The sequence below is a fragment of the Camelus dromedarius genome, chromosome 5 (assembly GCF_036321535.1).
Source record: "Camelus dromedarius isolate mCamDro1 chromosome 5, mCamDro1.pat, whole genome shotgun sequence".
NCBI lineage: Eukaryota > Metazoa > Chordata > Mammalia > Artiodactyla > Camelidae > Camelus > Camelus dromedarius.
Genome location: NC_087440.1, coordinates 65,463,413 through 65,478,645, shown reverse-complemented (window position 1 = coordinate 65,478,645; position 15,233 = coordinate 65,463,413). Strand labels below are relative to the sequence as shown.

Genomic DNA, 15,233 nt, shown 5'->3' with positions numbered 1-15,233 from the left:
CTGGCCTTCACACTGAACCATTACCCTCAGCATTCCAGCTTGCCGTCTTTCCCTGAAGAGCTAGGGACTTGTTCATCTCCACAATCATGTGAGCCAATTCATTATTAGGACTCTCTTTCTCATGGGGGTGAATGTATAGCTTAGTGGTAGAGTGCATGCCTAACATACATGAGGTCCTGGGTTCAATCCCCAGTACCTCCACCAAAAAAGTAAATAAACCTAATTACTTTTCCCCCTGAAAAATAAAACAAAACAAAACAAAACAGAAATCTCTTTCTCTATGTATATACATCCCACTAGTTCTGTTTCTCTGGAGAACCCGGGGTAATCATCACCTTGCCTTATCATATTGCTAATGAGCTCATTTTGCAGATGGAGGAAATATTTCAGCATCAGGGCCACCAACCTTCCACTCAGCTGTGCACTGCCCAGCCCTCTCTGGCAGCACCACCTAGTTTTTGCTCACTCTAGCTCTGCTCTCCTGCTCCCCTTCCCCCTCCCCATTCTGCAGCTTCTTTTGTCAAGGGGGGGGGAAGGTGGTAGAGGGGAAAGCACCGTCTCTATCCTCCTTTCTCCACCCCCCACCCCATCTGGCCCAGCAGGTACCTGGACCTAGGATCTGTGATTCTTCCCTGGGGAAGGGTTCTTTCCTGGGGAGTTGGGCAAATCAGTATTCATGGGGACATTAAATTCACACACTGCCTTCCCTGATTCTGCAGTCACTTCTTTTTTAAAACGGTTGAAAATATTTCAGAACCCCCATGACTCCATTTGGTTGTCAAGCCACACCATTGTTTGGGAGAGAAGGCTGCATTTCCTGGAGACTGGGTCTTTCTAATCTCCATTTCTTTCCCCACCTCTTTGCACATTCCTTTCTCACTCCAGATAATCTCCTCCTGCCTGCAGGTTTATTTCCAAAACAATTCAGGGAAAGGTGTTTGACTCACTTTTTGACCTGCTGCTTCGGAGATACCTGGGGAGAAGTTAGCTTCTTCTTGGCCTTAGGCTGGGTAGTTTGGGTGTAACAGCAAATGTGTACTGACTTTTGGACAGCAGAAAGGAAGGAAAGAAAGAAAGAACAAAGGAGAGGAAAGCAAACAAGAAAGGAACTCGCTAGCAACACCCAAGAGCTAAGTTTTATGATCTTTATGGTAGTAATTCTCTAGGAAAAGGCTATGCAGATTACTTTGGGCCAATCAGGAGCAGGGGGCACCCACTACCACAGTGAACCATGTATCTGCTTCAAGATTATGTTTACCCAAGTTTTTCTTCCATACTCAGTATTTGAAGACACTTCTGTTAAAAATTTTTCTTCCTCTGAGCATACAGATAAACAGGTCAGGGAAGGGACTTGCTCAGGATGATGGAGCAGGTGGGAGACAGGAAGATATCTGAGGCCTGGCCAGTGTCCCTTCTGAGCCTTTTCCTCCAGGCTGGGACCTGGAGGCATGGTCCTAAGCTCTGCCAAAATAGAGTTAGAGACTAGAGAATGTGGAGGAGGGAGTGTGGGAGAGGGACTTGAAGAAAAGGCTGGTGGGAGGGTGCCAGGCAGGCCATGAGGTAATAGTCCCAGAATCCTCCAGCCCTTTGATTAAAGAACCATTTAAGTGCGAATTATTATCCTGGCAATTGTTTGTGTCGGTAATAATAGCTATAACAATGGATGCTGCAAAGGTCAACCATGGGGCTCCTGTTGCCCTAATGCACTTAGTAAGGGTTGGAGGCGGAAATGAGCTGATGAAGTTGTTTTTCCAAACACGTTTGGCTGGCCAAGGCGGTGGAGGCCTGTGAGAAACTCCAGATGGACTTCATCTCTTCTGGGTCCCAGGCAGGGACGGCAGCTAAAATTTAACTTGAACACATTCAAGGTAAGGCACATAGGGTGAGAGCTCATCTCAGCTTCTTATCTGACATGGAGGACTCTGAGTGGGACACTGGGAGGCTGGGGTGGCCCATGAGGGTGGGCACTTACTTATTTCAAGGCAGAGGCCCATCGTGGTTGCCAGAGCAAGCAGTGTGCCAGGTGTAGAGGAGCCCTGGGCCCTGGCCTCCTGAGGAGCTGCTGGGCCCCATAAGGTCTGGGTTGCCCCTTTCTGTGTGTAGTTAAATCTCACCTGGCATTGTTTGGTGGGCTTTTAGTGCTTCCCCTTCATCTGATAGTATAAAAGGAGGCCCCAAGTCGTGGAGAGACCTGCCAAAGGTCACCCTGTTGGATGGAAGCTGAGCCAGTACCAGAAGCCAGGGCCCTTCTGCTTCACCTGTCTGCAGACCCCCCACCCATCCAACCCCAACTCAACCAAAGGCAGGTAAACAGCAGCCTCACAGCTGGAGATGGTGGGGGTGGGGAGCCTAGGGGGTGCCCAGTTCTCATCCACTCTTTCCCCCTAGTCATGCCTTCCAACAAGTGCACACTGAACACTCACTATGTGTCATGCAGTGTTACATGTGAGAGATAAGTCTGGAGTCAGATCTCGGTCACTTAATTCCTCTGAGGCTTGATTTCTTCCTCTGAGAAATGGGCAACTGTGCCTAATGCCTACAGCAAAGTGCTCCATGAAGGGTGGCTCTCCAAGATGGGGACCAGGCCCCCAAGAAGTTCATGGTCTCTCAGGGGAGCCAGATTCACCAATAACTATACTCAGTGTGTATGAACGTGATGGTTTAGGAGCAGAGGAAGGAAGAAGTAATGAACTAATGAACTAACTAACCAACTAACTAGGGTATACCAACATTTCTCTGTCCCTTACCAGCTGGAGGACCATAGGCACACTCATCAGCCCCTCTGGAGGAGCCTGAATCTTCTTATTTGTAAAATGAGTAATAGAAATAGAACATAAATTCAGGGTTATGGATTTACAGAATTGGACATAAATACGAAGTGCCTGACACTCAGTAGGTATCAATGAAGTAGTATTAACATTTTGGGGGATAAAGTCAGGGACATCTTCACAGAAGAGGTGACATTTGATTTGGATGTGAGAGATGAGCTGAGCTCTACAAAGGCATAGAGATGTGGAGACATGGCTTATTCAGAGAAGAGTAAGCAGCTTGCAGATTCTAAGGCAGGGAGGTTGTAGGAAAGTGGGAGAGAAGACACAGGGACCGGGCTGTAATGGGCTTTGTGCATGATATAAAGAAATTTGTAAACAAAACAAAAAATTTTTAAAAAAAAAGAAAAAAGAAATCTGGACTTTTGGACAATGAGGGTCACTGGAGGTTTTTGAACTTAGGTAGGACAGGATCAAATCACTATTTCTAGGATAGCCTGTGTTGGCATTTCTTTTTCTTTTCTTTTCTTTTTTAAAGTTTTTTTTGGAGGGGTAGTTAGGTGGCACTCCTTGACTACTGGTTTTTTGTTTTGCCGTAACCCATGTTATAAGAGCACTAATATAATAGTGCTGAACTCCTGAATATCTATCAGAAGTCCATTGGTTGCAAGTGACAGAAAACCAAACTCAAACTATGTGTGGTAGTTTTAAAATATGTCCACAAATTCTTTGATCCTCCTCTCTTCATGAGGTATAGATGGATTCCCCTGCCTTTGGGTGTAGTCTGGGCTCAGTAACTCACTTCTAACAGACAGAATGAGTGGAAGTGACAATGTGCACTTCAGAGATGAGGTTAGAAAAGGCACCCCTCACTTGCTCTTTTGGTTAATTCATTCTGGGGGAACCAGCTGCCGTGTTGTGAGGACACTTAACCAGCCCATGCAGAGTCCAATGACAAGGAACGGAGGCCTCCTGCCAACAGCCACACAGGTGAACCACCGTGAAAGCCCACTCAGGCCTTCAGAGGCCCTGCTAGCTTCCAGCCTGACTCCTTTGCGAGACCCTGAGCCAGAACCATTCAGCTTGCACCACCCCCGAACCCCTGACCTACAGAAACTGTGAGATAATTAATGTCTATTCTTTCAGCCACTAAGTTTTGTAGTACTTTATTATGCATCAATAAATAACTAACATACTAGCTTATGGGAAAAAAAGGAAATTAACTGGTGCATACAACTGAGAATTCCAGAAGTGGGTACAACTTCATGCAAGAAATCAAAAGATGTCATCAGGACTCAGTTTTTCTCTGCCTCTTAGAACTGTCTTCCTCTGTGCTGGCTCTTCCCCACAGGTCCCGTGTGGTGGCTCCTGAAAGCTCCAGGCTCCTAATATGCTTAGTGCTAGGATGTCCGGGGGAAAAGACTGTGTACCTCTCCCCTAGGAGTGCCAGCAAGGCTCCCTGTGTGCCATTCATTCCGATTGGGTCCCCTGCCCAGTCTTAAACCAATTGTTGTGCTCTGATTGGCCAGGCCCATCATTGCCCAGCCCTGGTGGTTAGGGGTGGGGTCAACTCTACCTGCAGCCCAGGGTGTGGGGTAGGGGAGGTGCCTCCCTAGAGGAAAACTGAGGTACAGTTGCCAGGAGAGGAAATGGTTTCTGGGCAGTGAAACAATGAGTATCTATCTATTCTACCCACATTTGCCCTGTAGTTTTCTGTGTGAGTCTCACGTGCTTTATTCCACTCTAGCCTCCTGGCTATTCCCTGAATGCTTTTGCGTCTTCATGTTGCTTAGGTCTTAAATGTTACCTATTCAATTTAAAAAAGTAACCTGCCTCTATTTCTCCCCTGTGATATTGTGATTTATAATAAGAAATATAGATTGTGCCTTCCGGCCATCCAGCCTCCACACCTTTTAGCCTGGTGGCTTTGGCCGCCTGGACTCAAACTCCCAAGGCAAACAGTATCCCCTGTGTTTGGCAGAAGCCTCTCCTCGGGTCGCTGCCATCAGACCTGCTACCCTGTTGTCTCAGAACAATCCGGAATGTTCGGCCAGACAGCTGACGAGCATGCAACATGGCAACCTCCTTTGCCTTCCCGGGAACTAGCAGATGAAATACTGTTTCTGTCACGGCCTTTCCTGGCCCCAGCTCTCTTACATGACTGAGGATGAGGATAGCAAGATCGTGGCTATGTCCTGGCCAAGACACAGGAGGACCCAGATGGTGTCCCCCACAGACATAACACCTCACTGGCCATGAAATGTTCACACCATCACCTGGCCTGGCCCAGAAGCCAATGGACCAGGCCTTCTGAACCCTACAGAGAACTTTGGCACCAAGTACGTGTTCCTGCACATCAGGAAGAGTAACTGGGCAGCCTTGAACCTCTATCCTAACACCTCAACTTTCAGGTTAGTGAGGTGGAACCCAAATACTATGCAGATGGAGAAGATGCTCATGCTCTGAAGCTGATGACAGGTGAGCTGAGGAGGCAGCTGGGGCTGAAGGAGAAGGCAGGTGCGTGGTGCTGGGCTCCAGGGAGAACCAGGAGACCCAGGGCAGCATGCTTCCTAGTTCTGAGGAGGCCTGTCGGGAGGAGAAAAACCCCGGCCCCTGACAATAGTGGCTGTGACAGCAAGGAACCCAGCAAGTCCACGGAATGCAGAGATGTCCAGGACAGCTCAGAAGACTAAGATTCCACCTCCTAGAGCCCGCTTAAGCATTACAGGTCCTCATGTTTTGGCCATGTCGGCCCTCTGAGCCCTGGCTTGGCCTGCGTCTGCTCTGCTGCTTCTGCTCTGGGGTCCCCTCACAGTAACCCCAAAGGCTTCTCACTCTCGCCTCTCAGCCTTCCTCATACCCTACAGGGATCATGAAGGAATACGAGGACGCAAGAGCCTGATGCACAAGGGCCAAGAAAGTGTGAGGTCTGCCACCACAGAGCCTTCCTTGGCCTGCTCACACCATGCCGCCATTTTATTCTGCTTGCAGTAGTCCTGCACTGGGTGTGGTTGTCTTGCAAGGTTCTCTCTTCCTAGAATGCTGAACAGGGAGCAGGGCAAACTCCTGAAGCTCCTCTGCCTTCGGGTTTTGCCATTATTTATCTGGGTTTTCATCCCTGAGGGGATGGTCATGCCCCCTCATGCCCCCTCCCTCTTCCTTCTTTGCCTTTTCTGATAGAAGTATTCTGTTTCCTCTGCCTTTCTCTGGGGACCTGTCCTCTGTCGAGTCCTCCCCTCCCTTGAGGTAGGCTCCTTCTCCTTCCCAGCGGGAGAAAGGGGTGAGGAAGGGCTTCTACTATGCAGTCAGAATTTGGAGATTTTAAGAAAAGGACAACCAGTAATTAAATTGGGACATCTAATCTGAAAAAAAAAAAAAGGAGAGAGAAATGTATATTTGATTTTTGTCCTGTTTTTGGCACAGAGCTCCTAAAACCCTCAAAATTTCCTAAGTTATAAGAGCAATAAAGATGTCTTGGTATTCATAACAAACCCCTTTCAACCACACCAGAGTTTATGTTATTAAGATGACTTTTGGAAAGCACCTAAGGATGGGGGCTGGTTGCCAAGGAAACTAACCTTGTTTTTGAAGGGTTGGAACTCTCAGCCCCACCCCTGTGACCTCCAGGGAAGTGAGAGCAGTTGGAGGTTGAATCAATTGCCAGTGGCCAGTGATTTAATCAATCATGCCTATGTAATGAAGCCTCCATAAAAACCCAATAAGCATAGGGTTGGGGTGGGGAGGGGGTGAATTCAGGTCGGGTAGGTGGTTTCAGAGAGTTTTTGGGTTGGTGAACATGTGGACATTTGGGGAGAATGAAATGCCAGAGAGGACATAAAAACTCTGCACTCATTTCCACATACCTTGCCCTTTGCACGTTTTCCAAATGGTTATTCCTGAATTATATCCTTTTATAATAAACTGGTAATCTAGTAAGTAATATGTTTCTCTGTGTTCTCTTAGCCACTTTAGGAAATTAATTGAACCCGGGGAACCAGTGGGTTGGAAGCACAGGTGGCAATCCTGACTTGCAATTGGCATCTGAAGTCCTGTCGGACTGAGCCTTAACCTGAAGCTGTTTCCAGGTAGATAGTGTCAGAACTGAGTTAAACTGTGTGTAGGACACCCAGCTGGTGTTGAAGAATTGGTTGGTAGAATTGGAAAACCCACACATCAGGTCCCCACACCCTCTAGTCCCTTTCCCTGCTTTATCTTTTTTCCTGAATTCTATCATATTATTTTCCTTGTTTATCTTATTAGAAGATAAATATCACATTGGAATGTGAGCTCCACAGGGCAGGGATTTTTGTCCATTCTGGTCACTGCTATACCCTCTGTGTCTAGAACAAGAGTCTGGCACATAGTAGGTACTCAATATATAATGGCTGAATATATGAATGAATGTTTGCAACCATCCTGGGAAGTAGGTAGGATGAAGAGGATTCTCCTGTTATATAGATAAGGACAGTGAAACTTGAGAGAAGGATCCTGTTGGCAAAAAGATTAAAAAGAAAAAAAAAAACACTTTAATTGTTGAGTGCTAATGAGAAAGCAGCAGAGGGGAATTTAATGCATTACAGGGTGTTCCCACCAAATGAAGGTTAAATGATGCCCTGATGCGGTGGTTCAAACAGAGAAAGTAGTAGGAGAGTTGAGTCATCGCCCGGCGTGTGGCGATACAGGCGTCCCGAACACAAAAGAAGCACCTGCTGCATGGCAGTCAGAGCTTACATCATGCTGGGAGTAGTAGTTTAATTTCAGCAAATAACAAGTCATGCTTAAGTTAATATGGCTCGTTTGAATCTTACTGGTTTTATAGTTTCTGTGAAATAGAATTTGTAAGCATGTTTTGATTTTATCTTGATTGTAAACCTTGAGAAGTTTGTGCCTAGTTTTATGTTTGCTCACATTTAAGAAACATTAAAACAAAAATTAAGTAACTTTGTGAGAATTTGTATCCTTTATAAAGGAACTTACTTAGTATTCCAGACTGAGAAACACTGTTTCTGATACTCAAACCCTCTTGTCATTGAAGATGTGAAGGAGGAGCCTGAGAAGGATGTTCTTAGAACAGGACTCAGCTTAAAGACCATCTGGTGAGTCCAGCTCTCTCAATTCGCAGGGCTTTTCCTCTGATGTTACCCTGCTGCCCAGAGAAGGAGGCCTGCTCCCAAAAAGCAATCCTATTATTTCCGTGGAGTGACCCGAGTGGGCATCTAGGGTTGGATTTCTGTGGAAGACCAGGGGGACCCAGTAGCTAAGAGGGAGAAGCTGGGGTTGACTAGACTCCCATGCAACTCACTCCCCTAGCCTGGAATTGGCCTGCCAGCTCCCAAAGCAGGGTGGGGGGTGGGGGGCTGTTTTTACTCACCAGGAATTTCCCAGCTGTGATTTGGGCATTTTGCTCAGTTTGTGCTAGGAACCAGAGACAGCTGGGGGAGAGCCCCCCACCCCCATTCCTTGGAGGGCTCAGGTTGGGCAACTATCAGGTACAACTATCTCCTGCTCACAAATCTGACCCCAGGGTGGCTATCTGAGAGGGAGATTTCTGAGGCTTCTGCTTGGATTTGATCCCTGGACTTTGGGGGACAGATGTAAACAAAAAAAGATGAAAAAGAGGGCACCAGACAGGCCAGATAGTCCATCACCAGAGAACTAAGACTTGAGAAGTGGGCAGGGTGTGAGAACTAAAGAGATTTTTCTGCCTGCTCCAGGCCAGTCTTTTAATAAAGATTCTGCAAGAGGGACGGACACAGCTGATTGTCTTTCCTCCCCTGATGGGCCTGTTGTGGGAGGGGCAGGAACTGGTGTGGTTGGCTGAGGGCTTAGGCCTGAGGGCTGAGAGCTGCTGGCTGGGGCAGCAGGGTACCTAGTGTGATGGCCTAGTCAATTTCTCCAGCACTGGTTTCTTGGGAGGTCAGAGGACTTATGAGATGCTTACGTGGGCTACTGGCTTCCCCGGGCCTCCCACAGATTGTTGGGGGAAAGGAAGGCACAGAGATGGAATTTGATGAGGGCTGTTTTTCGTTCAGCCAAGATTGGACTGGAGCATCTATTGTATCCAAGGCCCTGTGTTAGGTGATGTGGGGGAAACTAAGACTGCATGGGGACAGTAGGAAATAAAATGCCAACAAAGGACTAGAATAAAGCAAAAATTGCTCTCTCAGTTACAAATGGTGTGCTGTGGGAGTTCAGGGGAAAGTGAGTTCATGAGTTAGATTGCTATTGGGAGAGGGTATAGCTCAGTGGGAGAGTGCATGCTTAGCATGCATGATGCCCTAAATTCAATCCCCAGTACATCTGTTAAAAAAATAATAATCGAATAAACAAATGAGTTACATTGTTATTGGGACTGGGAAAAAACTGAGGCCTCTGGCTTTCTGAGCTAGAAACTGTAGATTTCTCCCCTCCTTCTAGCCTTCTGCAAATACCACCATGTCCTTAGCTCTTGGGAAGAGCCCATAAGGAGCCTATTACCATTAGGCTGCAAGGTCAGAGGTTCAGGACACACTGAAGGAAAACCCCAGATCTCTGGGCTGGGAGGCCCATGGTTCTTTTAGTTTTCAGAATCTTGCAGATACTACTTGCTTGTGTTTCCCTCACAGGGCGTGTGTGGTCAATTACTCACCATGAGGTGGGAAAAAGGCCTTTATGAGTGGCTGAGGCAGGCCAGGCTCCGGGCTGGCAGTTTGCATTCTTCACGTCACTGCACATGTCAGTGCAGTTCGTTTTTGCCCTCAGACTGTGCCATCAGTAACTATCTGTTGGATAGATGAGTTCTAGGGGAGGAATCCCATGGTTTGGTCCCAACCAGATTAGGAGGACTGGGAGGACCAGGGCTCTTCTCTGAGTCTCTTAGCATCCTGCCTGGCACAAAGTGGGTGCTTGGGAAGTACTCCCAGAACTCACAGACATAATTCCTCCCTCTTTCTAAGGGAAGTTGGGCCATCTACTCCAGAGCTAAGTTCTTTCAGCAGCAAAATGCCTCTGGCTTTCTGAGTGACTCATCGCCAGCTCAGCTGGGGCAGAAGCAGCTGCCTAGAGGGCTGGTAATGGATTGAGCTAGTGTCTCAGAACCTGCTGCTGCTGAGTCTGGAGTACTTTTGTCTAGTAGCTCCAGAGAAAGGCCTGACTGGTGGAAAGAACATTAGTGTTCTCTTCCCGGCCACCAACTTGAGTCGTGGTGCACACCCACTGGCTGTAGCATGGCGAGACCTCTGCTCACAGTCTTGGTTCCTTTGCCATCACATCCAGAGAAATCCAAAGGGTGGATGGAAAAGGGATAAGAAAGGCTGAGCCTCTGGGAAGAAAGGAGTCAGGGCTCTTTCCGAGATGAACCCTCCCATTTTCCTTTATGATCTTTCCTCACTCCACTTGGGCTGCCCATGTGACCCGGTGTTATTTTTTTTTTTTTTGTAAAGGAGCTGTTTCTCTTAAACTTTTGATTGAAAAGTCTTAATGGACCTGCTCCAATGCAAAGTAAAACAAAACAGCTCCCACCAGGGGCCAAACAGCCTCCTCAAACAAGTGTTCATGGACTATTTACTGAGCATCTACTAACTGTTCCAAGAGCTACAGGACCACATCTTTCTTGTTTGCTCTTGCATCTTTACTCTCCAGTACAGCGCTGTGCAGAGAGCAGTTGCTTGGTAAGTATTTGTTGAATGAATGAACGCATGAAATTTGGGAGAGTTAATAAAATATGCATGTCATCATCCCTCATCACAAGCAGCTAATAAACTGAGACTCAATCATTGTTATCAATGGCAGCAGGAATAGGAGTTATTTATTCAAATGATTAACAAGCATATGAACAAATTAAACCCATAGAAAGAAAACACTACTCACGTAGCTTAATGGCTAAAATTAGAAAAACAATTTTTAAATAATACCAAGTGGTGGGAAAAAATTTTTAGTAATACCAAGCAATTGAAATTCTCATGCCCTGTTGCTTGGAGAGTAAATTGTTATAGCTAATTTGAAAAATTGTTTGGCAACATCTGCTAAAATGAAATATATACCTACTTTACAGTGCAACAATTCCATTCCTAGGTGTGTGTGTGTATATATATATATATATATGAGAAATTAATGCATATATTCACCAAAAACAGACATAAAAATATGAAACTATTCATAGCAGCTTTATTTGTAGTAGTTCCAAACTGGAGATGATGCAAATGTATGGATAGGAGGGTGGACACTTTACTTAGGATGTACTTACACAATGGAATACTACACAGGGGGCAAAAACCCAAACCAAAAAACAAAAAAATCAACTACTGCTACAAGGCACAACATAAACGAATCTCACAGACATGAAACTGAGTGAAAAATCCAGAAACCTAAGTGTGCATACTGGATGATTCCAAAGACAACTTATTAGGCCTTCCTTTCCAGGCTTTTCTGCTACATCTGATGTTGCTGACTCCCCTCACTTTGAAGCTTCACTCTTTGGATTTTCATGACACCGTGTTGTCCAGACAGCCTGCATTCCTGCAGATCATTTCCTGTCTGTCTCCCTCCCCCAGGGGTTCCTGCTTTGTACACTCCCTTCTAAGTGCCACTCTTCCAGTTTCTGCTGGGTGCTCTTCTCATCTCCACTCAGGTATTCTCCCTGGAGTGTCTCATGCTGTCCATACTATCTTTAGTCAGATGACTCTCAGATGCTGTTTCCCCTCAGTTCAAGGCTATGCTGTCAGCTGCTTGCTAGACAGCTGAATCTGGACATTCTCAGAGACTTCTGGCTCAGTAGGTTCAAACTCAATCCATGATTCTGCTCCCAAACCTGAAATTCTTTATCTCAATTGATTGTACTTCCACCATTCACCCAATCCTCTAAACTAGAGCCCTGTGGTGAAAACAGTGGTTATTAACCTAGGTGTGCTAGATGGGTTGAGCTGGCTCATTTTTTGTTATAGGGAGACTGTCCTGTTCATTGTCCGATATTTAACAGTATTCCTGGCCTCTATCCACTGCATGCTAATAGTAACCCACCAGTTGTGGCAACCAAAATGTCTCCAGACATTGCTGAATATCATGTGTATGTGTGCGTGTGTAACTATCCCAGGTTGAGAGCCACTGGGTTAAAAGCACAGGTTTAGGAGTTTTATATATATATATACACCTGTGTAACTTTGGACTAGTTAGCTACCTCTTTAAGAATTAACTGGTTTTCTCTGTAAGATGGAGACATTCTCACCTTATAATTGGAGCTAAATAATATAGGTAAAGTGCACGGTCTGTCTCGTTGAACGTTGTTGAGAGCAACAAAAACTCTCCCTCATATCCAAACTCCCAGGCCTCTTAGTTTTCTCTGCTAAGTATGTTTTATCTATCCATCCACTCTTCTCCATTTGCCAGAGACTCAGTGTTTATGTCCCCCGACTCCCAAATTCAGATGTTGAAATGCTAACCCCCAATGTGATGGTATGAGGAGGCCATTCACTCATGAGGGCAGAGCCCTCACGAATGGGATTAGTGCCCTTATGAAAGAGACCGCAGAGAGCTCCTTGCCCCTTCCACCATGTGAGGGCACAATGGGAAGATGGCTGATTTTGAACCAGGAACCATGCTTTCACCAGACACCAAATCTGACTTTGGATTTTCCAGCCACCAGAACTGAGAGAAATAAATGGCCTTGTTTAAACCATGCCATCTATAGTATTCTGTTACAGCAGCCCAAACGGACTAAGACACCATTCCTATCTGGATTATTGCAACTCCTTGGCAACTGGTTGTCACAACTTCCAGCCAGTGTTGCTCCCCTCACATCCACACTTCACATGGCACAGGCCTGGCTGCTGCCCATCTCTCCATCCCCATCTCTTGTCCCACCTGGCCTTGAATTTCTAGTCTCATCATGTTGAAATGCTAGGCATTCCTTTTATACCATGCAGTTTCCTGCCCCCGTGTATTAGCTCACACTATTCCTTCTGCCTGGAATAACCTCCCACACTTCTCTTTGTCTGACTGACTCTTGTTCTTTAAGGCTCACTTGAATTTCACCTCCTCCAAAAAGTTACACCTGGAGCCTCCTTTCCTATATTGAGCTCAAAGCTCAACCTCTGTACCCCCACAGTCCCCTGGCCAGATCCATGTCCTTGCAGTATATTTTTGTTTCTGTGTCTGTCTCTGCTGAGCTGCATGGGGGCAGGGAGTGTGTTCTTTTTCATCTCTGTATACATAACATCTAGCACAGCCCCTGACACACGGATGGAACTCAGCAAATATTTATTGAGTGAATGAATGGCTACAGCACCATCATTACCCTCTACGTCAGGTTTAGAGCCATGGTTTAGAAGTGGATATAAAATAGTCCATAAATCTGCTGTCTCCGTGGCTCAGAAGCATTGCTTCCTCAGCCAGGGACTTATGGCAGGCACAGTGCTGACCGATGACACTTGCATAAACGTGCGAGGTTGACTAATGATGCTGGCAACAACAGCACCACCCATATCTGCTTACAACAGCAGCGGCTGGCTCCTGAGAGTCACAGGCACTTTCTTCACCTTCGCTATCTGTGGCCTTAAAGGTATATGAATTCATGGCCCTTTCCAACTCCTTCACTCATCTCTGGACAGACATACTGGAATGTTTTCCAGTAGTCTCAGCCATCCCTCAGGGCCACAAATACAGAGTAAGCACGACTCTGTGCATAACCTACTGGAGGTCTTCTTGCTACTGTTCTTCCGTCCAGGACCCCTCAGAAGAGCCCACTAGGATGTGAGGCCTGCCTCTTCCTGGTGTCTGTCACTGCTGCAGTGGAGTGTGTAGGCTCTCCTCTTACTAGGCCTGAGGATGGAAGCCCAGGCAGGCACCAAGAAGTTAAGGTGTTTCCGCAATTTTGCCCTCCTTTCTCCTCCAGTAACAATAAGGCTTTGTTTGTCAGGCATAAGGTTACAAGGTTGGCCTGTGGAGTCCTGAGAACCCGATAAATCCCTTTTCAAGCTCAACTTTTTGAACCTCGGTTTCCCTAATTGTCAGGAGTGTGCGTCAGGGGGTGTGGAGTAGGTAGATACTCAGAGTCATCAGCATGCTGCCCAGGTGTGTATATATAAGGAGAGCTCTGGACCTGCCAGCCCACGGGGATCCCCAGGCTGAGCGACGTAGCCACCACCCGGGAAGCCCCGGGGCGTAGCAGTCTCCTGAGTCCAAGGGTGGGCCACCAAAGGACCCCCGCAGAGAGGCGGGAAAGCAGTGTGGCCTCTCAGCGCCTTTGGATGGCAAGAAAGCTGGCTGCGGGAGGGCAGGGGTCTGCCAGGTCGCGCCGGGCAGGGCGGGGCGGCAGAATCAGGAAATTCCTTTCCAGTCCGGCATTCCCCGCCCCCCTTCCATGGGTGCCGATCTCTCTGGACCCTGGGAAAGAGAAAATGAAATGCTTTTCGGGTCCTCGCGTCCCTTCTCCAGCCCCCTGGCCGTCTGGGGTTTGGAGCGCCTGTGGGAGCGCAGGACGCTGGCGCGCCGGAGTTAGGGGCCTTCTTGCGGTCAGGGAGCGTGTCCAATCCTCGGCAGCTCCTGGTGCTTCTAAGCGCGCTGCCGCTCGGTCCCCGAGCTCGGGGAGCCGTCCCCCGGCTTCGGTCCCGTTCAGCTTAAGCTAGTGTCACATGAGCCGCGATGGAGTGGGAACCCAGGGAATGGGCGGGGGCGTGCGCCGCGGGAGGGAGCCGCCCAGTCCACCTATATGCGCCGCGGCCGGGCTGACGGATGCCAGGAATTCCCAATGAGAGGCGATGGGGGGAAGTTTGGGCAACTCGGCCTGGCCAATGGAGAACCTTGGGAGGGCTCTGCCCCTTCCCCTCGCCCCCGCCCGCCTCGGCTCCCGCAGCGCGAGTGTGTCCGCCTCGCTCAGTGTGCGTGGAGATTGGGTCCGAGTGCCGGCGCCAGGCAGGCAGTTCGCGAGCTCCAGCCGCCGCCACCGCCACCGCCGCCGCTCCGAGCAGCAGCCTTTGCTAGCAGCGCCGCGGCGGAACCGGGCGCAGGGGAGCTAGCCCGGCCCCGCCAGCCCAGCCCAGCCCAGCCCGTCCCGACTCCCTCCCTATACCCGAGCAGCAGCCGCCGCCAGGAGAGAAGGTGGAGGAAGAAATCCAGCCCTTAGCACGCGCGCAACATCATGGACCATTATGATTCCCAGCAAACCAACGACTACATGCAGCCCGAAGAGGACTGGGATCGAGACCTACTCCTAGACCCAGCTTGGGAGAAGCAGCAGAGAAAGGTCAGCAATCTCCCCAGCCTGCCGCAGCCCCCCGCTCTGGGCCGCTCCGCCTGCCGGGCTCCGGGCTCCGGGCTCCGGGCTCCCGGCTCCCGGTTGCGAACCGGCTCCAGGCGCGCACGAGCGGGGGCGGGAGATGCGCCGCCGCAGCGAGGTGGGGTGTTGGGTTACAGGCGCGGGGCGGAAGCGGGAGCGTCCTGGCCCCAGAGCCCGCGAACGCGGAGGCTGAGCGCGGGGAGGTGGGGCCGCTG

General features: G+C 48.6%; 1 protein-coding gene and 1 pseudogene across 3 annotated transcripts in view; both read left to right on the top strand.

The window, feature by feature from the left end:
* Window positions 1–4,803: 4,803 nt before the first annotated feature.
* On the top strand, window positions 4,804–6,501 carry LOC116153573 (N-alpha-acetyltransferase 11-like; annotated as a pseudogene).
* Window positions 6,502–14,477: 7,976 nt separating this feature from the next.
* ACTN1 (actinin alpha 1) overlaps window positions 14,478–15,233 on the top strand; it is an 89,852-nt gene continuing 89,096 nt past the window's right edge. For 2 of the 3 annotated variants that reach the window (XM_010976601.3, XM_010976599.3), the window contains exon 1: window positions 14,478–14,985. In XM_010976601.3, the coding sequence (XP_010974903.1) occupies window positions 14,881–14,985 (105 nt within the window). In that variant the 5' untranslated portion in view covers window positions 14,478–14,880. The remainder of the gene's footprint in view (window positions 14,986–15,233) is intronic. The other variant, XM_010976600.3, reaches the window with a different exon arrangement.